Source organism: Amblyomma maculatum, chromosome 6 (genome assembly GCF_055883805.1).
Source record: "Amblyomma maculatum isolate TAMU_Amacu chromosome 6, ASM5588380v1, whole genome shotgun sequence".
Classification (NCBI taxonomy): Eukaryota; Metazoa; Arthropoda; class Arachnida; order Ixodida; family Ixodidae; genus Amblyomma; species Amblyomma maculatum.
The window spans coordinates 134,321,489-134,343,344 of record NC_139349.1 but is presented as its reverse complement, the minus strand read 5'-3'; the positions used below and the strand labels follow the sequence as shown (position 1 = coordinate 134,343,344).

Below are 21,856 nucleotides of genomic sequence, written 5' to 3'. Positions count from 1 at the left end.
TACAGTGGGTGAGCAACTACACATTACATACTTGGCCTATACTAATTAGTATTGTCAATTGGGGCCATTGCTTAGCAATGTGTGTAATGTCTGTAAGACAGTTTTACCACATCATCCTTCTATAAGGTTACTGAAGCATCCCCTGATTTTTTTCCTCCTCCTGCTTCTCCTCAAATATTTCGTGGTACCACAGCAATTCCTCAGTGTTTAAAACCAGGAAAAAAACAGTACAAGCGGAAAAATCAAATTATAAATCATTAGCTAGGTTTAGACAGCTTCCTCACGGAGATTCATGTATTCATGTAATCTTATATGTGAAGAGTTCAACAATTTCGGACATATTCATATCTCCACCTTAGGACAACACTTGTTACAGGACAGAACAGAGAAGTGAATGAATGAATAATGGCAGCTGGAGAGGTCAGTCTGGACTGTTGCTTCTTCAGTCAGCCTACTCAGCATCGGTCTTTATTAGAATTTGTTTTTCAGGATTGTATCTTGCAGTTCCCTTTCCACATGATATGCAGTGTGGCTTGTGTTGCTAAACAATGCAAGCTGCACCCTGGATAGTGTTAATTAGTGAAGTTTATTTAATGATGTGTAGTTGAAGAGAGCAGCTGAGTTGCAAAAGTTTTATACAAGCAGATTTAAAGGAGTAGAGACACGAAAACTTTTTGTACGTGTTTTTTTCTAATAGGGTGCAGCATGATGATGTACATGAATCACCACATGGAATTCACTTACACCTGTGAAATGATGTATAATTGAATTTTTTCTCATGCAGTTACGGTTTCGGTTTCAGCAACTGAGTGATGGCTGCAACGTCATACACGTGCTTTTGGTCACATGACTAATGAAGGAAATTGAGAGATATTCATTGCTTTTTCCTTTTTTATGATTTTAACTTGAGGGCAGGCCTGCATAAGCATTCATAGAAATTAAAATGAACAAAGCAGTGATAAATACTGTAGTTTTTGTACGCCTCATTTGACCTTAATGCGTCCATCACGTGGTGTACCTTAAACGCAGCTTTTACTTTCGGTGAAAGAACTATATTTAGACAAATTGCTGGCTATGAGCATGCAGATTGTTCCATTTGTATCGATCAGTATAAAACTTCTTATTCAATAGCACAGAGCATAGACTGAAAAAAATATGGCACAAAAATTTTCAAGTGCGTGGCTTTAATGCCACTCTTTCATCCTGCAGCTTATGGGTGAGATTGGATGAGGTACTGTTCTAGAGAAAAGCCTGCAGGGTGCACGAGCAGTGGCCATTGTTAGCAACCAATGACTTGAGACTACACTTGCCAAAGTAAAAGTTGGAGTCATGATTCCTAATCTGGGTTAGTTAAGTAAGGTGTACGTCTATTGGCACACATCTCACTAACATGCATGGATCACCACAGCACGTGCTGGTGACTAGCATTTCACCCCTGACAGTGCATAAGAAGTAAAAAAAAAGCGAGTAGCCTTACTGCAAGCGTGAAATGTTTGCACCATGCGCCTTGTACTTCCACGCAGAGGTGAAGATGGTCCGCCAGATGCCCACGGTGCACGGCTCCCAGCAGCCAACCATTGCCATCATCACAGCCCAGTACTGTGAGAAGCTCGCTGTTGATGTCATGATCGAGAACAAGAACACATTCGTGCGCTACAAGACCGAAGGTGGGAAGCATCCTGTTTCACACGTGCATGGTACTGTTGGCTTTTTTCTTTTTAGTATCTGCAGTTCTGCACGAGATAATATTTACTGCTAGTAAAACCTCGTTACAAGAGACACTCAAGGGACCCAAAAAAGATGTCTCTTGTAAGCAAGGTCTCTTGTAACCAAAAATTCTAAAAGCACTGTGTTGATCAGTTTACTGCACCTCAGCATATAAATGTATTCACCTGTATTAACAGGAAATTGTTCAGGAAAGCTTAAAGAAGTTATTCATATTAGTGTGTATATTTGTGAGTGCAGAGTGTATTCCTTCCCAAATTCTGGAGGTAAAGCACTTCACTTTGCAAGCCTTCCTGTTGCTGTAATACTTTTGAAGTATTCTTACATGCTCGTCACCCTGAGATGCTGACACTTTTCCTCTGAAATGTCCTCGTAGTTATCCTCTGTGGAACATGTGCCATTTACTTGTGCGAGAATTGCACAGTCTGTAAGCTCTTTGGGAGCACACAAGATCCACATCTGCAGATACGAATTTCTCAAAAGATTCTGGTACCTCAGCAGTCTCTTAGATGCTTGCCCAAGCTTCATCTTCAAGGAAGCTTTCCACAGTATCCATATATGCGCCCTCTTTCATCATGTCACCACATTTAAAGCCTGTTTGTATGAAACAGTTTTACACAGCTTCATTTCTCAGGCCATTACAGACACCTGAAAATCACCTGAACAGTAAACTTCGCATCAATTATTCTTGTACAGTCTTACTGCCTGTCGGGCAACAGGCGTTCTACCAACCTTGTTTTGTGCAGCAACTTGACAGAGTGCATAATGCCTTTGTCTGTTGGTTGAAGGTAGGGTGCGGAGTGGGAAAAATAACTTTGGTGGCTTTGAGCATGAGAACTTGGTGCTTTTGGTGCTGCAAGAAGCATTGTTCACAAAGAGAAAGACAGGATTGTAAGCTTTCATCTTGTGATCAAATTTGAACAGCGAGGAGTTAAAAATGCTGGATGTCATTATTGCATTTTGATTTGCTTCATAGGTGACAGTAATGTGATGCCAGTGGCTGAAACAGTGGGCTCGTTTTATGGGGAAGCACTCCTCAGTTCCTGACATAAACAAAAAGGATGCTGATATGGAACAGAATTTAGCTAACGGGAATCTGAAATGCATTATGTACGAGTTGGTACGCTTCAGCTCCATTGCATGAGCACACCTGGGTTGTGTCTCTTCTAAATAGTGAAGAATTTACTCCAGGGACCTGATAAAGTTGCCCTTAGTAACCGAGTGTCTCTTGTAACCATGTCTCTTGTATGCAATGTTGTTACACATGGCAGACATAGGAAAATCAACCAAACCATTTTCAAATGTCTCTTATAACCGAGTGTCTCTTGTAACGAGATCATGAACCGCTAACAGAGGCTTAAATTATACCAAATCACACCCGGTTGCCATTCTTTGCTAAATTTCTAATCCAGTCATTACTCTCTGCACATAAGTGGGCAGCCATTGTTATCTAGATCTCTCCTCGTTCATTTTCTTTCTCCCTGCCTCAGACTTTATACAAAATGCACATTTCAAGGGCTTCCTTCAATGTGAACTTGAAGGGTCATGAGTATTTTTCCATTGCATTAAAAGCATCCCTGAAAACTTTTGTGAGGTGCTTTGCTGCATCAAAATATCTGCTGCATGAGAGCAATAAAAAAAGTTACCTTGCAATGGGAGGGTAATTGCAATGGGAGCATTTATTGCACCATGCCTAAAGTAAGCTAAATAGTGAGGCCATGAAAAAAAAAAGAAAAAAAAAAGGTTCATTATTTCAATTGAAAATCAGCCTTTTTTCAAGTGACTCAGCAAGTACTAAGTGTTTCATAATGCCTGCTGTACAGTGTGTGACATCAAGAATAATGAAAAGACGGGACAACAACAGCACCATTGTTGCCTCACTCTTTGTCCTTGTTGATGTCATGCACTTTCCACCAGGCATTACAGTTGTCTACCTTTGTGAACTTCATTTCTTGTTCTATAGGCTCTCTTTAATGCCTCTTCTACAGAGGGATTTCTGTGTGTTATTTTTCTGTTATGTGCTTTCCTTGTGATTCCAAGCACTCAAAAGGTGCGCTGCTTGTTAGCTGTGCTATACAAGTTCTGAATCACATGATAACATTTTTTTTTCTTATGTTTTGTTTCCTGTAATTTCATTCCTTCCACCGCGTAGCCGTTACCACCTTCACAAAGTGGGCGCACCATGTGTCGTAATGCCTGCCACAGGAAATGCGCTTGCAGATCATGGCTTGTTGATATCTGGCCATGTCAGATCACAGCATTGCAAAGATATGTATTTGGATGCCACATTATTTGAAGAACTGCTGAAGTCCCAAGGCACATTTCATACCTACACATCTTTTCCTCTGCCAGGTGCCATGCGTGACGCACGACATGTGCATATGACGCAGCAGAGATCTGGCCATGTCAGATCTGTATAGTACTTACTTCCCTCCTCCTTAACATGCTTTCTGCACCGTGTTCAGCCATAAAATGGCATGTGTAACATTGAACATGTAGTATGGTGCATGGTACAGCTTTCGTGCTCCAAGATTACGAGGGCATGAGTGGTGCATTTGAATATCTTCTTAAAGGAACTCACTTACAGTGATTGCGCTAATGAATATTTGTTTTTGGCACCAAACTCAACGGAAGTGGAGTTGAGAGGTTGCCAACACAAAGGTCTATCCCAACTAGGAAGCTGCACCTATGTATGTGCATGCGTCAATGGCTTGTTAAGTTTACTGAACACATGAATTGCTTTGTCATGCTCATTATTTCTGTTTAGATCCAGGGCACGCAGTATTGTTAAGTGGCATAAATTAAGGACAGCGTTTATTTTCCTGTTGATGCCACACAACTGATAGGAAGATACCATCATTATATTTTTTTCATATTCGTGTCATATGTTGAGTTTGTAGATGTTGCCATTTTGTCCTTTTCTCCATTTTTTATAATCCTGCAGTATTCAAGCCACGATAGATTTTATTTTATGGTGTATCATCCAGGTTAGCTTTAGAGCAACAAATTTCTTGCTCTGGATGAGTCTCAGTAAGAAATATCTGTCCATAAGGCATATTATAATAGTCAGTATAAGTGTGTGGATGCATTTCATATCAAATTGGCTTTCACAAACCTTTTTTCAATGAATTTGTCATTTGCTTCTATAAATGTGTGAGCAGTGGAGCTTTCTTAAGCATAGCTTTTTTCTAACTGCTTGTCTAGTGGTAGAAAGCATTGCACCAATGATGGAAGGCTGCATGAGCGCACTTGGCAAGCCTAGTAGTGGTACTGACTATTATATTGTGCCTCTTCACATGTTTTTTCTGCAGGCGAGTCCAATGTGTACACCCTGGGCAACATTGGTGGCCACCGGGTAGTTTCAACAAAGCTCCCAGCAGTGGGACACTCCCGTGCAGCCATCATAGCCGCTGGCAACACTACCACTCGCCTGCTGGGTAAGAACGGCAGCATTCCTAGGGGCGGTGCTTCCGTTCATTGCATTTCTCTAGCACTGCTCCCATTGTGGATGTTCATCTTTGGCACTTGTTGATGGAATCAACTTGTCACCTCACATTAACCAGTAGTTCAACTTAAGTGAGTTTAAATTTAAATTCACAAGAGGCTGCTATAGTGAGAGCATCGCTTCACTCTAGACTTCTGCTTATGGCACTCTGTGGTTTCTATGCTTATGGTTCTAGATGTTGACAAATCCTTCTCTTACAAACTAGCAAACTAGGCATAAAAAGGCAGTTACCACTGCATGGAAGCGCATGTAAGATTTTCTAAATGGCTGAGAGACCATAGTGCTTACCTGAGCTTCCATCTGCTGTGCATTTTTTTTTCCGCCCCCATTTTTCTTTTCTGAGCAAACCTCTACATTTTTGCAGTAATTCCCATAGAATTTTACACTTGCTTGATAGCAGTGCTTTTGCATAGAAGGCTGCTTCCCCTTTCACTTTCATTTTCAGTGCATCAAAATTTGGGGTGCACTGCATGAATTCCAGAAAACAGAGTTATGGCTCAAGTAGGTAGCTCAGCTTGCAAGCCGTGCCTATGTAGCATGAAAGTGCCGACTCTAATCGGCTGTGCAACTTTTCGCGCGCTCTGAGCAACCTTTACAAGAAGGTGTGCACACTTCACAGGCACTTTCCAAAAGGTGGACTACATATTCCTGGTGGGTGTCGGCGGAGGGGTGCCTCATTACACCGACCACACCCAGCACGTGCGCTTGGGTGATGTGGTGGTGTCAGCACCCCGGCCAGCGCCAGCCAAGGCTGGCAGCACTAATGGTGCAACTAGCCAGCATGTGTACCTGTTTGCCGAGCAGCAGCACCGGTCGCCTGACCAGCCCCCAGGCAGCCGTGAACCCTCACCGACAGAGCTCGCCTATTCTGTTAAGACCTGGTGCCCTCCAGAGCTCAGGTATAGATAAGACATGCACAGTCTCTGTACATTCTTTTAACTCAACTTAAAACGACACTTTTATATTGTCAGTCTTAATCAGGGTGCAAGGAGGAGAAACACTGCTCCTAGTACTCATATGAGTTGTGATACTTGCACAGATCTCGTGAGTAGAATCTGCTTAGCTGTTGCTTTGTGGACGTTTCATATTTGGGTTGGCTAATGTGAAGTCTAAAAGTACGGATACAACTGTGGATTTGTAGCTGCAGTGCAATGCTGCCAAAAACTGTACAGAATAAATTATATTAATAATGCGCTTTTCATTTTCACTTCTTTAATAAACTTAACTGAAATGAATGCTGCGTTTCAGGATCGTATAGAAGCTATCAAATATTTCTTGAAGCTTAATTGCCACGAGAAAAGGCACATTATTTCTGAAAATGTTTTTTTGCCAACTACGAAGCTTGCCAAAATGCCAAAAATGGGGTGTTAACACTTACCGCCAAGTCCTGCTGCCACCCATTAAGGATGAAATACTGTGCCTTATTTCCTTACAGGCAGTTTTTTAGAGAGATAAAGAGGAAGATGGAAGGCAGTGACATTAACCATAAAGGTGTTCTAGCTGGGTACCCTGCAGTGGGAGCTGAGGGGTGTGATTGAATGGAAAAGGGACAAGGAGCACACTCAATTTTTCGCACAAGCCATTTGTTCTCAGGCAGCCAAAGAGTGGCTTGTAGGCCTTGAGTGCAGTTGACTGCTGTGACCATAGTCCAAGGATAGTGTCCCTTGCTAGAGGCTGAGGATTGAGGCAGTTCAGGGCACAAAGCAGCATATGTCTTCCAGTCTCAATAGCAGGGAACTCACATAGCAGCCACATGTTTTACAAGCAGGCCTGCTGGCCATCCCAATCCAGAAAGTTTATTGCTTTGTAGAAGCACCAATGAGCCATAGATGACAAAACAATGTTGCTTCACGTCACTGTACTTTTTTGGGATAGATGGAAACGCAGTCCAAAGTCCAATGTTCTGAAACAACTGTTGAAAAATTTGCCTAAGTTTTGAGAAACTCTGAGTGAAGTGAGGCGAATGAGATGGAATGATTTGTTGATTGCTATCTTCATGTCGAATACTGGAGGCTAACGAAAAGGGTACTATTTAAGTTGAAGCAGATGCCGAGGGCCATGGATTGGAAACTGGTAGGCATAACGGTAGGAGATAGGAAGTGTGCTGAGTGGGTCAGAGAAATAACTTAATTACATTTTAGTGGAAACCAAGAAAAAGAAACGGACATGGGCAGGGCATGTAGTTCGAAGACAGGACAGGACTGGGTTAATTGAAGTAATATGGGAGAGGCCTTCGCCCTACAGTGGGTATAGTCCGGCTAATGATGATGGTGATGATCTTCATGTCAAAAATTCATTATAAGAACATGTTTGCAGCAACATCTGGATCTCTAGCTAAGAACTTGTATTCTACGCCATACCGTGCAGGTTGCAGGAGCTAGCCGAGCAGATGTGGCAGCAGGGTGCGGCAGACCCTGAGCTGCGGCCCTGGGAGCACTACATAGAGGATGGGCTGCGGGCCCTTGCTGACCAGGAGTCGGACTTTGCACGACCTCCAGACTCCTCGGACCGGCTCTACATGTCCATTGGAGCCAAGGACCTCATCGAGGTGGCTCACCCTGCTCCCCCACAAGGGGCACCCGATTGCCGGTCAGTGCACGCTGCACATGTCTTACCATCTTACTCTACTTCAGTGCGAAAAAGCACTGGAGTGAGATGTGAGGCTCTCCCTAGTATTCAGCTCTCTTTTGTACTGCCATCTTCTTCCTCTCGTTCTACCCTGAATCATCTACTTCAGTGCCACGCTTTCCTGAATATAAGGCATCCTTTGCTTCTTGAAATTTAGATGGAGTAGCTTGTGCAATGGCATATCTAGTGTGCTTTTTTTGGCGGTAGTAAACTCAGACAACCATGCATTTCACATTGCACCTTTCCAGGCTTAGCAAAAGACTATTTCAAATTTCATAATGAGTTTGACACACCATGTTTTTGCAGTCGCTAATCTAAGAGAAGCTCTGCCTATGTTTGTTTTTCTTTTAAGAAAAAAGGGCAGCATGTACCAATTTGAAATATGTCATTTAAATTCATTTGAAACAGTTCTTTTGACACTTTGTAATATATTGCCATGTCAGTATTTTTTTACGACCTTTCAAGAAACCTATCTGCAGAGAACATTGTAAAATGCATGCCATTGGTTACTGTTGAGATCAAGGAATGCGTTGAGGGTAAACATGTCATTCTGCGTATCGTAGAAGTTGAGTTAAAGGGTTCTGATGTTGCCAGTTTGCAAAAGGAAGAAAAGTTTGTATTTCATTTTGAAGTGATTGCTTCAGTGTCCTGTGACTCAGCTTTGTCGCAGGGGGATGATAATTTAACCTTATTGCATGCCTTGATATTAGGAGAACCCAATGGCATGCATTTTAGCAAGCTCTCTGAAGCAGAAAATCTCGGAAGGTCATCATAAAAAAGTTACATAACATATGTCATAAGGGTTTTGCATGAAATTATATTACTGTGCTAGAATCTGCACACAAATATACATGCTCCCTAAAGGTTTCGTTGTTCCGACTACATTAATAAAAAATTTACGACCAATTTGCATAGTCAATCAAATGCGAAGTAGGTGCGTAGCACTGCTTAGGCGCGAAGGTAAGCACAAGCTGCTTCACAACGCGGCGAACGGCTCGGAGCCGAGGTCCAGGGAGCACCGCGCGTGCGCGTCTGCTGTCCATAAAGGCTGAGGAGTGACTGATGCGAGAGGACAGATGCCGAAGTTGAGGACGCGCGACCGATACAAGACTGCTCACTCCGGAGCACACACGCTTGTGCAACACTGCCCAGTGACGGCCGCCACGTCCGCAACTGACACGCCCCTCTCTCACTGTCTTACTCCCTTACTGGGTGCATCTATGTGGCCGCTCCGCCCCCTCAGTGTTAAGTCGCGTGATGCGGGCGCCAAGTTCAAGCAGAGGTGGATGGACAGATAGAGAGACAGAGCGGCTTGTGCTGCAGTTGTGTGGCTGCTCCAACTCCTCAATGCTGAGCCGTCTGACATGCGCGTCATCACCTTCTCTTTCTCTACTTCAAGTTCACGAAGAGAGAGAGTGAGTGGCTTCGGACAGACATCGGCGAAATCCGTGATTGCGGCTAGTAGTGCTACGCACTAAAACTGTTCCATGGTTCTACCTTCCTGAACTTTTCCTTTAGTTAGTACTGAGTGATAACTGATGACCATTGGATTCGCATATTTTGCAGTAAAATTACTAAGCAGTTTTCGTGAGATGCCTAGCTGCTTATGACCCTGATTGAACACTGGTTTTAACGAGGTATTTTACTGCACTAGCTAGCATAGCACTGCACGGCCATAGCAGCAGATGTGGAACATCCTGGCACAGTGCATGCACCACGTAGTATACAGTCAGGCAAGAAAAAGGATACCTGTGGGGAGAAACATCTTGTATTGCTTATTAGATCAAGCCTGCCAGAACTGAAACTATGTAAAAGCCTAAATGACACTTGGTCCAGATAGTGCTAGCATATTGGAGAGTGCTCTCTCATTTTGGGGTGCTATGCCTGTGCTGTGTTGAAGAGTGCCCTTTCATCCCATAGTACTAAGCCTATGCTGTGCATCGCAGCTGGCTGCGCACCTTGTCCTGGTGCCTTCTAATTGAGGTGCGTTCCTGTTGCAGGCTTCCCGGGCGCCCTGTCGTGCACTTTGGCAGTGTGGCCTCTGGGTTGGGTAGCATGGTGAGGGACGACAGTCGGCGGCACGCGTTGGCCGAGGAGTACGGGGTGCGGGCGTTCGACACCGGGTTCGACACGGTTGTTGAGTCCATATATGGCAACCGCAAGGACCACTATGCCTTCATCCGTGGCATCGCCGACTACAAGGATGGCAGCAAGGGTCGTGAGTGGCAGCCATATGCAGCGCTCGCCGCCGCTGCCTTCATGAAGGCCGTTGTCTGTGCCCTGGACCCCGCGGAGGATGACTGAGTGGTGTATTCTTGAGGCTTAGCCTTCATCATCGGCCACTTTGGCCTGGTTTATGCACTGCAACTGCTTTGTGACATGTCAGCTAATGTGTAATCCATATTCGTTTTGCATTTCTGCACACCACCAGTGGTGTGACTGAGTGGCTGAAGTGGTGTTGAGCAATGTGAGAAACACAGAAGTCCTACAATTCATTGCACTGTGCGTGTTTCAAGGAATGTTAAAATAATACACTGTAAGCTTGTACTACCATGAGACTTCATAGCAGATCTGGTGCATTTGGACTATTGTTTACTGATTATCTTAATACTTTAGAAGAAAAATGTCTTTTTGAATAAGCCCCGTGCACCGTCTATAGGGACATTACAGAAATCCACCTAGTGGTTATTTTTTAAAGTGCGCCCGGGAGAAAAATTTCTGCACCTCATCTATCATTGCAAGGATAACCGACATTTGCATTGCAGCTTCTTATTTTTCCCAGCTCATGCCGATTTCTTCCACTGCGGTCTGCAGCAGAAAAGGTACCCTCTTGACTAGAGTTGTGAACATTGATGATGATGCGGCCATCTGGGCGAAACTAATGCACATACAGTGTTCTGCAACTTTATCGGGCACCGTTTTGAAATTTTGCCGCCTCAACCGAAGGCTTATTTACGGTGAAACCGCGCACAAAACTTGCTTGTTATTGACCCTTTTGATGCGTGTTAAGTTGGGCAATGGTGCATACTTGGTTTGGCTGCACATAATGAAAAACCACATCTCTCTACATAGAATTTGAGGCGGCGAAAGACGTCAACACCGACTGTTCCTTGAGGATACCTGCTGGCGTCATCTATCTTCGCCGGAGGAAAGCGCTACAACCACTGAGGTGAGCAATGCGCCTGGCTAGCTTTGAACGTGCCGTTCCGGTCGAAGACAGATCGCGCCAGCAGCTATCTTCGCCCAAAAGTCGGTGCTGATGTCTTTCGCCGCCTCAAACTTTACGTAGAGAAATCTGGTTTTTCATAATTTGCAACCATACCAAGTAAGCACTATAACCCAACTTAACACGCATCAAAAAGGTCAACAATAAGCAAGTTTTGTGCTCAGTTTCACTGTAAATAAGCCTCTGGTTGAGGCGGCAGAATTTTTCAGAACGGTGCCCGATAAAGTTGCAGAACACAGTACATGCCAGGTGCCTCCTACAAAACAGCGCTAAATAGCCAGCTGCAGTGGGGAGCCATGTTTCACTAGGGGCCAACTTCACCGATGGGTCAGTTACTTCAGCGCATGAATTCAATGTTCTTTTGTTATTGTTTCATTTTTCATTGGAGCCATGTATCTGCATTTTCCTTTCGTGTGTGCATACAGTGGCATTCTCACGCAATGCGATCTTTGCGCCAGCCGCCTGTGCATCATCTGGGGATCACTCGCTTATACATTGCCTCATTAGCTGAATTCACAACATTTTATTTTGGCATTCTACCAGATAACCGCTATGACACTAGGCTTTTTGGCATGCAATTAAGATGCACTCGTGCTGCTGAGATGTTTCGTGCGTGCACGGTCGTAGATGGATGAAAAACAATTAGTGAGCACTTCACCTTCGGTAAATTCTGTTTCATAAACTCAAATAACTTTGATATCTGTTCAAAAATATTTAGTTTAGTGACTCTCACCTAGCACCATACACGCCGATAAATGTGCATACCATATGTGCTTGGAGCACCATGTTTCATTAAATCTTGAAACTCACGCCCATCTGCCTCATCTTTACTGTTCCTTCAGTGCCCATGAAAATGACTTGCCACGGAAATATGCAGCACTAGGTATAGTAAACAATCGGACTTAAACAATATTGCACAGTTAACAACCGATCTTATCTCCTATAATCTAGCGAGTAGTAGTTAAAGCCTCACAATTCATGAAAATGCACTGATTGCTTCAAATAATTTAAATAAAAATATAGGATAGTAATAGCATATAACTTGTTAATGCAAAATGAGATAAAAATTGCACTCTCACTTGCATTGCCTGCTGAGCTGAGTAACGATAAGTAAATCATATCTCTGGTGCAGTTCTTGAGCATGTAAACATTTTCCCAAAGGAAGATGATTGCTGGAGATGCCCCAAATTTTTGTTTCACAGTGCATTGGCAGTTAACGCAGTTTATATATAGTTGAGAAGACCACGGGGAAAAGAATTCATGACACGATGACTGTGCAAGGATACATGGTAGGCCTTAGATAAAAACCACATACCAGCATAAGTATTGCTGGTACCTAACACACAGTAAGCAAATTTGATCCAACATTGGAAATTTGTCTTTTGATTTTACAGTCTATGCATGCCTTGTACCTGAGCACATTATAGATTTCCCACTTTGTATAGAGATTGTAATGCCCTTAAGCTGTTAGGAAGGGCAGAGGGAAATGCTCTCCCAGTGTTTTCTCATGACATCAAAGTATGCTGCAGCGTCAGTGCGCTGCAGCGTCAGTGCACAATGATTACGCTGTTGAACCAACGCACTTAAACACTTCCGCTGTTGATAACAAGCAACTGCAAATGCCTCAAAAATCCTTAGCTGTTTCCGAGCTGAATGTCTACATGTGTGAAAGCGTTCTTAACTTGTCAGATTCAAGAACCCTTGCTGCACCGTTAATTAGGCAGATGTCAGTGGTGGCTTGATATTTGCTGCAACAGCAATCAGTCCATGGTCAAATATAACAAGGTGGTCTGTGAGGAACGAACAGTAAACAAAAAATGAGAGTTAATGATCAGATCTAGCTGAAATGCATGTTTAATATGGTTACCACCTATATAAGTGAAGACTCGAGATATCCCGATATTGCAGCTGCAGACAACCCCTACTTACCTCATATTTTTACTACTCGTGGATCCACCGTCTCTTGAGATCTAAATGGTGCGTATGTGACATTGATCTTACCGAAGCAGTACATGCTCTGAGGTTCACATAGGTCGGCAGTGCTCTTGTGGGTGGTCAAACATTCCAAAAATATGCTTGGCTTTTCCCTATGAGACTCCCTAGGTCGTTGATTTTGTAACTACACTGGAACCAGGAGCATTTACCTGTAGCCCAGGTCCAATGTTGGGAAAGAAAGAAGATTTCCAAAACCTATATCTTCGAAAAGGTCATGATAAAGGAACAATGTGTTTCCTTGGCACTGTTGTGTTGCCATTTTTCTTGTCAATCCTTGCAGTATTTCACTGCATATGTCATTTGGGGAGTTTCTTTTTACTACATTGCAGTGCTTTGACATTATCAACTGTGTATACTTGTCTGGTGTGCATTTAAGCCTAAAAATGAAGAAGTAGACTTTCCAAATGAGGTGTATTAAACTGTGATGTGCAGGATAATTGCACAGCAGGCATATTTTGCCGTCTCTATGCATTGTTTCACAAACTATGCTCACAGGTAGTCGTAACACCGGCTCATTTGTCACAAAGCGGTTGCAGTGTTGTACTGTTGCAGCCTTATGAAGCATGCACCAGAATAGACTTTTCTTTGCGAAACAAAACCAGCTCTGAGAATTGTCTTTGAGACAGCTTTATCCCTTCTTCCTCTTTGACTCAAAAAAGCGCAGTGTTTTGTTGGGCTGTGCTATTTATTCTCTGTGGGACCTGTTCTGAGCAGTCAGGCACCAAGTGGACAGGTGCTGCTGTTTGTCAAACGTGCTGCCTGCTCTTGTGTGTGGATCTCTGTTTACGAAGCTTCAAGCCAAATAATGACCTGTGTGGGTCAAGCAAACACCGCAAGGGGTCACAGGGACAAGTGGCACATTGGAGAGTGAGAGCCAACTGACTGCTGTCGGCATTTGTGTGGTTCTCCTGCAGTCTTACGTGTGTTGGGCTGAACTCATTGTCTGGTCGTTGTGTCGAGAATGCTCAGATTTGTTTGTTTGTTTTTTTTTTTTGCTTTTTGCTTTTCTTACCACTTTCTTTTTATATTCTGTGGATTTCCTTTTAGACTGATTGGTGACTGGACTGGCATCTACTGTATGCTACGGCTTATCCACCAACTCCTGAATGCTCCGGTAAATTTTTAAGTGGGCAGAATGCCACCAGAAGCAGTGGCGTATGCAGTAGACTTCCCTTAAAGCAACTTGAAAGGATCGCAAAAATTTACTTGTGTCACCAAAACTTTGCCTTCAAAGAAAAGCGAGCGAAAATGCTCAAAATAAAAAATAACAAAGTTCTTTGACTTGGCAGTTGATTTGGCGATGAGTCTGGCATGGAAAACTTTTTTTCTTCATTTTGTAATTATGGCAGCAAAGAAGCCGCTGCCAATCATAGACGAAGGAAGGTGATGCATAGTTTTTGCAATCTCGAATTTGTCTTATTCTGCCCTTTTGCTGCATTGTAAACAGCACTACCACCAGAGAAGTGCTGTGTAAAGGCCACAGGACAGAATAGGTGGCTTGATTCTCTTCATCTCTTACTGGCCAACAGACTGGGTGGCTGAGTTGTATCATACAGTGTGACAGTTGTGCTCAGCTGTACAAGGCTGTCAGTGATTAAGCATGCGATATTAAGGATATAAACGTTGCCTGTTTTGTGGAGCTAGCGAATGAGCTCGTATTCCTTTCTTCAGCTGACCACGTGCTGTTCGCGCAGTAGCTTAGGGCATAGCTCCTGCATTTTGTGCCAGAGGAGACCTGCCTGAGACTGAAAATGTGGTGCTGAAGCAATTCTGACAGCAAGATAGTTGGTCGCTGCATTGATGTGCACTGCGTCTTATCTGTCATGGGCCATTCTATTTCGTAAGGTGTGAGAAAATTGAAATTGATATACTTGGCTCTTGCCTGATCTTACCGGGTTTCAGTAGCAAAGCAAGTACTATACTACAACTAAAAGTTTAAGCCACAGGTACGCTTATGAGTGGCTGTTGTGATGCCGGTTATGGTAGTTTAGTCATATAGTTGAGCCTGCTGTGCAAGTTAAGAGCAGAGAACAAAGTGGTGACCGGTTGTTGTTGTTGTAGTTGTGGAGTGACAGGCACTGTGTAGTTATGGCACAACCTGGGCAGGCAGCATGGCATTCTCGTAGATCTTCAGCTTGTATGCAAGACTTAGTGAAACTTTTTCTCTGCGTGGCCACCGCTTTTCATTGGCAGTTATTCACTCTTGCCCAACATTCAGGGCGTAGCACCATATGCAAACCAAAGGTATTCCAGAAAAGTTTAATTCTTCAGAAGCACCAGTAGTTTTGGTCCCTGAAGCAGAGGAGATATTTCCTGAACTCATGGCACGTGCTAGCTATAACAGTGTGCTGTTGATGTTTGCAGCACGCATACACACTCTAAACTTAAAGGCAGGAGTGACTATGCTTGTGTTGATGGCATCTCTTTGAGTATCCTTCAGTAGTGCTAACTACCCCATCTTTCGGCTTGTGGACAACAGTTCCCGATTTGAAAGCACGAAAGCCACTAGGTTTCTGCTTTCAGTATCGGTTTGCTTTTGTGTGGTCGCTAAATTATGCTACTCGGAGGTCATTTTTCTTTCCAATACAGAGGAGGCAGCTTTGGTGTGGATACTGGAACTAGGGCTGAATCAGTTAGTCAAGTAGCACTGCATTTGCACCCAAGTTATAGCCAGGGTCATATAGATGTCATGGGGAGCAGAACACCCATCAACAGTGGACAGAATAGGTTGAAGCTGTATGGAAAATGTGGATGGCCCACACACCGTAAATGTCTGGTTCTCACCCTTTTCACCAAATTTTTCTTTGGCCTGGATTCTGTACTCCACGCTTGCCGCAGAGGCAGAACAAATATTTTTGCTCTACTCCCCAGGTTGTGAGAAATAAGACGCCACATACGTTCGTCCCTAAACGCGTCTAGTGTGCCCTGGCATTGATTGGGGTGTGAATGCATTGCCCCGGTAAGCATATGTGTTCCTGTGCCCTTTGTGGCGTGCTCAATATACACACAACTCACTCGTGCTGGGAGGAGGCTCTTGGAGGTGGACTGCTGGCATAGGTGTGTACTCAGTTCTGCCATTTTGCTTATTTTGCATATTTGCTGTGCAACTTTACGTAAGTACGGAAGGCATTGTGAGAAATATATAACCAAAGGTGCAGGCAGCTAGCAAGGTGACAGCAAAATATGTATAGGCTACTGCCGCAGGGAACTCCGCCATGTTTTATGGACAAAATGTGAGAGTGTTTCACGAAGCATATGTTGCTTTCCTGTAATGTAAAAATAGCCTGTCGAATAGGTGATTGTGCACTGATCTGCACCCAGCAAGCAAAATGCAGGTCAGTGAAGGACTTGGGCTTTTTTTTTTTTCTGCTCTTTTGTTTCTTTTTCCACTCTGCGAGATCGGAGTAATGCGTTTCTGTGACCTAACGTTGGTCTGTCAAGGCTTGTTTGCACATTTGCAATATGTAAATATGAATCTTTCGACGTGCCAAAGTGAAAGCTAGAGTTTGGGTTGAGTGCAAGCAGCTTGCTGCTTGGCCTGCAAACCATTTGTACAAGTTGGTCTCATGATCGAACCTTAATTGGCTGATGTTATGTAACATATTTACCTAAGGTGCTACTTGGAAAGCTTATAGTTCGAGCAGTTACCAGGTGTTTGAAAAATCTTGATTTCAATAATGATAATATTCATTTATAATAGGTGGAAAGTTGTGTTTAGCATTTTATTTTTAAGGAGACTGGCTTTAGTTTACAAAGTGATCAAGTTTTTTAAAAATAAAAGCATCCATATTCAGGCATGACTCTTGTAGTGCCTTCTGGCTAAAGCACTATGACAAGCAAGAGGGCTCTCTGCTCAGTAACATGTGCTTAGAAAGGTGGTGAAAAGATTAGACCCGGTTGTCAAGAAAAAGGCAGCTTAGGCATCGTCTTGAACCACAACCTGATTTTATTTTTGCATGCACAGAGTGGCATCTATTTCTTTTAGCAAGGTTTACTGCAGAGTTCTCGGGTTACAGTATCAATATGCAGTGTAATTTGTTTCATGATGAAGGTATTGTGAAAATGTTTGGCACCGATAGGATTGTATGTATACAGCCCTCTGCTGAGTATACCGGCTATTTGTACCGGCTACCTGTGCAGACTGTCTAAAGCCAATAATGAAACGGACATCTGGACTTCTTGCTAGTTTATCTTTTGATGAAACAGCTGAAAAAAAAATGTGCAGACAAAAAGAGAACACAATGACTCGAGCGATGACTTTCAACCTTTTCAGGGTTTCAACATTCAAGATTGAAAGCCGGAGCTCGTATCATGTTCATTTCTTCGTCCGTGTCTCTTCTGAGCTGTTTTGTTGAAGTGAGTCCGAAGGAGTCATCAGTATAGTTTCTGTAGTGCAGGTGATTTGTTAGGGGCAGAAACTTGTCTTTAAGATCAGAAGTCTCTTTTCTATGGAGTCAACGATAGACCCATTCTGCTAAATTTTGGCGGAAGGACTTGCATTTTGGCGAGTATTTTTAATTCTATGCGCATCGTTTTTTGTTTGCCATTTTTTATCAAATTCACTCGCTTTATCAAGGTGTTCTGAAAAACTTGTGCTAGCCGGTAGAAAAATGGAAATAAGACAGCAATGTCTTGCAGCCCCTGTTGTGCTGCACTTGCTTAGGACTGAATATTCGGCTGCCTTAATATGCAGTGCTGGAAAAGCGTCAGTGGAGAAAATAAATTTGGTGAATGGCTTGATTGCCATTTTTAATGCTCAGCTGCCTGTTTTAAATGGATAAATACAGTCATATATCTATATATACAGTTCTCTGTTGTCATTAAAGTGGCCATAAGCCGTACTGGCGCATGCCAGAGCCAGTGCGCCTTGGTTGTTTCAACAGTGGTCTGTTCTTGCATGCGCTTTATACGAACAAAGCGAAGCAACTATACTTGAGTTTATTTTTGTAACAGTTGCTGGTCCCAGCTGGACTTTGTTGTGCGAGCTTAGCTCGTGCAATGCTATGTGTCACAATTCTTTTCGTTTTGCCTTCTCCTCCTCCTGTACCACAAGTGCTCCCGTAGAAAAGGAAACAGAGAAATAAAGATGTTAATATATTCCCCGCACGCACGTGGCCCCTGTCTGCTTTCTCGCATCCTAGCACAGTGGGCAAATCTTGTATTGACATACATGAACCTCCTGAACAAAGGCAATGCTTTTAAAATTTTTTGAGCTTCATTTATCTGCTACTGGATTAACTACAAAGCCAGGACTTCTTTTGCATTCTTAGCATTATCCCATTCTGTTGCCGAATGCCAGTGTCGTGTATTTTGAGCGTCATTGTACATGCTAATTGCAGAATTCTTTAAACTTGGTGTTGCAAGGCAGAAGCAAGTTTGTGCGTCCAGTTTAGGCACGCGCTCTAGACTAAATGCTGACTGCACACATATTATGGCTTTAGGAAAGTGTACCATATTTTCCGGTTTATAAGACGCACCTTTGTATAAAACGTACCCTTCATATTTAGAGGCTTTCAACAAAAAAATTGGCATATAAGACGCACCTCAATTTATTCATGTTAGGACAATAGGACTCGACTATTTATGCTTACTCAAACGTTGCGTGCTATGTGCCTGAAAGAAAATTTGTTACGTGTGTGTGCAAATGATTGGAAAAAAACACACAACACTTATGTACGAAAAAAACTCTCGCTCAGTGAGAGCAGAAACACTTTATTATTATTCAAAGCCTTGAAAGACTTCATCTCGGTACGCAGTCGCCGATTTCTTGCGACAGCAATCAGGCGTCCTCTTTGAGTTTATAATCACGGCGCTAATCATCTTTGCGCGTGGGCACTCAGGCACACACAGCAAAGCTCATGCAGCAAGGAGAAAAATACATGCAATGGCCACCAAACAATTTTGTAAATCATAACTGGAAAGAAGAGTCGGCTCGATCTGGCTTGTCTTGGCAGCGTGGAAAGGGCGAGGAGCATGGACGTTGCCACCTTTTGGCATCCTGCCAGTGAGACTGCTGTACATTTCTAGAACACTATAATAACTGTATATATTGCAATTGCAGGCATCGCTACCGTTACCGTTTCACGATAAAGTTCGCCTATGAACATTGTGCAAAAAAAAAAAAAAAGCACATAAGACACACCGTTGTATAGAACTAGCAAACATTTCGTAAAAAAAGAAAACATGTTATACACCGAAAAATACAATAGGTGTGACATTGGCCTCATCTCAGAGGCTGACTGGATTGTATTGGAAGCTGTACACAAATTCATTAACCATAATTCTTCACATTGCACTTTAAGGAAAATTTATTGGAGGCAGCGCAGAAACTTTGATAATGAACTTTTTTTTTAGTACATTGGCTAGAAATGTTGGCTAAGCTCCCGGATCTTTGTGTGCTAAATAGTAAAAGCGTGCTGTAGCTAGAAAATGTGGGTTGCTACTGGCTGTCCCTGACGCAGCCCTCGTCTTGATCCTCAGTGTTGTGGTATGCGGCTTTGTTGGGCCTATATGGTGCCTGTGGAAAGACTCGCATAGTTCAGTTTCTTCAGCCAATTTGAGTAGCATATACAGCCATTGTGGTGAATTTCTTCGGGTCATAACTGCACAAGCCATGGCCAAAGAAGATTGGCTAAGTTGGTGATACACTGGTTGTACACATTGGCCAAAAGTTGTCTGCCATTTTAAGGCCAGTGCCAATTCCTCAGCCAGTCGGCCGAGCTCAGCCCAAGGAGTTTTAAGTTGGCTAGTTTGCTTGGGACAGTCTTTGGCGTACGACAGTTTTGCTGCTTGGACTCGTAGCTTTTGCCTATACAAAAAGTTGTTTTCCCTGTAGAGTAGCCTTTTAGAAAGCTGTTTAGTGTGCACTGCCCTGGTGCTGCTTAACCCTGAACTCTGAACCCTGGGACTACCGCTAACAGCCACATAAGTCACAAAAAAGAAAGCTAAGACCTTTCAATGTCTGAATAATGACAAATGCATCCCCGACTAACAGCATTCATCGATTATCTTGATGAGGACTAGGCATTATCATGCAGCTGCTACATGTGGATGTGGTGGCGTGCAGTCGCTTGTACCTTTGGAACAAATTGGTGTTGAGGAGGGGAGTATGTCTTGCTTCTTCAGACACTTCAACGCGCCATGAGGGAAGTGGTGCTGAAGAGAGTGAAAATAGAAAAGAGAGAAAGATGTGCCATAATCATATTGTTGTGTACCTCTCCCCCAAAATTGAATTTTGAAGCCTTTCTCTGTGTCTAAAGTTGAAGAAAGTCAATTGCTTCTTTCGCTCATTTTTGGTGTTGAGCAGGCTGTGCAGTGATAATGTGCTGTCAAGGCCTGCTGCACATGTAACAAGTCAGTCACAGTGGGCAGAGACAATCACTTGGTGTTGAGCAGGCTGTGCAGCGATAATGTGCTGTCAAGGCCTGCTGCACATGTAACAAGTCAGTCACAGTGGGCAGAGACAATCAGTTATGCTGACCTTGCTGTGGCTACTGCCAAAAATGTCTGTCATCAATTTCATAAAAGGCAGAGTAAGTACACCCACCTATCAACTGGGATAAAAGGATATCACCGGTTCATTGGTTGTTGTTGCCCATTGCCCCGACGCTCCTCATTGTTGTGTACACAGGCGTAAATGGGTCGTCTACATAGAAAGAGGCCACTCAATATCCTCCCCTCAACACCAGAACAGACGCCGCCACCTCAGCATAGCAGGAGACTGCATCACGTTCTCGGACATTTGTGTGTCCCCTTCATCTTGAAAACACATGTGCCACTTCCAGTTCCGTGAAAGCCATGTCTTTTATGTTTTAAATTATTTCCTTTCAAATTGTCTATTAGCTATACATAGCCAACATTAGCAGATAAACATGGATGCAGAGAGAATATGAGGGTACAAGCCCTTTCTTCTTCTTCACTCCGGGAAGCAAACACAGAGCAAAAAAAAAAAAAAAAAAACCAGAAGAAATGTTAATGCCACAAGGAATGACCAGTACCACCTCACCCAGATATCTGCGTTGAACAATGTTCATTTAAGTTGTGCCTAGTTTCAACTGTCGACAAACTTCATTCAAGAGAATGGAATGCCTCAAGGTTGTATTTTAAGCATTACACTGTTGTAAAAATGAATTCAATAGCAGAACCCAAATCCATCATGTATTCACTTTACAGTGGTGATAAGATGATAAAGAGCTAACGTTTTTTGCTTAAAAACGTGACATTGTGCTGTGGTTGATATTTGGCTTTGCTGTCACCCTTTTCATGGGAATCATCACACGAAGAAGCGATTTTGTCACTGATTGTTGCGGGTTGGAAAAATGATGGCATGGGGAGAAAGTGCTTCATTCCTCGATGTAACTCCGATTACAAGACATGTTCTGAGAAAGTGTCCCCGTTCGCTGCTCCAAAAGATGAGGACCGCCTATAAGGCTTGCCGACACGCCATACCGCATAAGGACTGCTTGTTGCAGCCGACTGACTACGTCTGCGAGAAGTACTTTGAACAGAGGTTTGTTGTCAACACATGGGAGGCTCATTAAAATGGCAGGTGCTTGCAAATGCACCACGAATTGCTGCTCCGGCTGGAGACACCATTCCGATGATTTTCCTGGTAGCCCAGAATGCTTGTTGTAGAACACTAAACGAAGAAAAGAACCCATAAATCGTCAGAGCCACTCCGCCCCCAAATGTCAGCATACTGCAAATGTCTCCCCCTTTAGGCATACCTATTTCCAATGACGTCTTCCTTTTTTTGGGGGAAGAATAATGCGTTGCCA

General features: G+C 43.3%; 1 protein-coding gene across 2 annotated transcripts in view; it reads left to right on the top strand.

Annotated features, from left to right (window-relative positions):
• LOC146186801 (uncharacterized) overlaps positions 1-18,185 on the top strand; it is a 65,154-nt gene extending 46,969 nt beyond the window's left edge. Inside the window, exons 8-12 of one of the 2 annotated variants that reach the window (XM_084607423.1) lie at positions 1,524-1,667; positions 5,037-5,162; positions 5,850-6,129; positions 7,598-7,819; positions 9,859-18,185. In XM_084607423.1, the coding sequence (XP_084463549.1) occupies positions 1,524-1,667; positions 5,037-5,162; positions 5,850-6,129; positions 7,598-7,819; positions 9,859-10,162 (1,076 nt within the window). In that variant the 3' untranslated portion in view covers positions 10,163-18,185. Of the gene's footprint in view, positions 1-1,523; positions 1,698-5,036; positions 5,163-5,849; positions 6,130-7,597; positions 7,820-9,858 lie in introns of both variants that reach the window. The other variant, XM_084607422.1, reaches the window with a different exon arrangement.
• Positions 18,186-21,856: the final 3,671 nt, after the last annotated feature.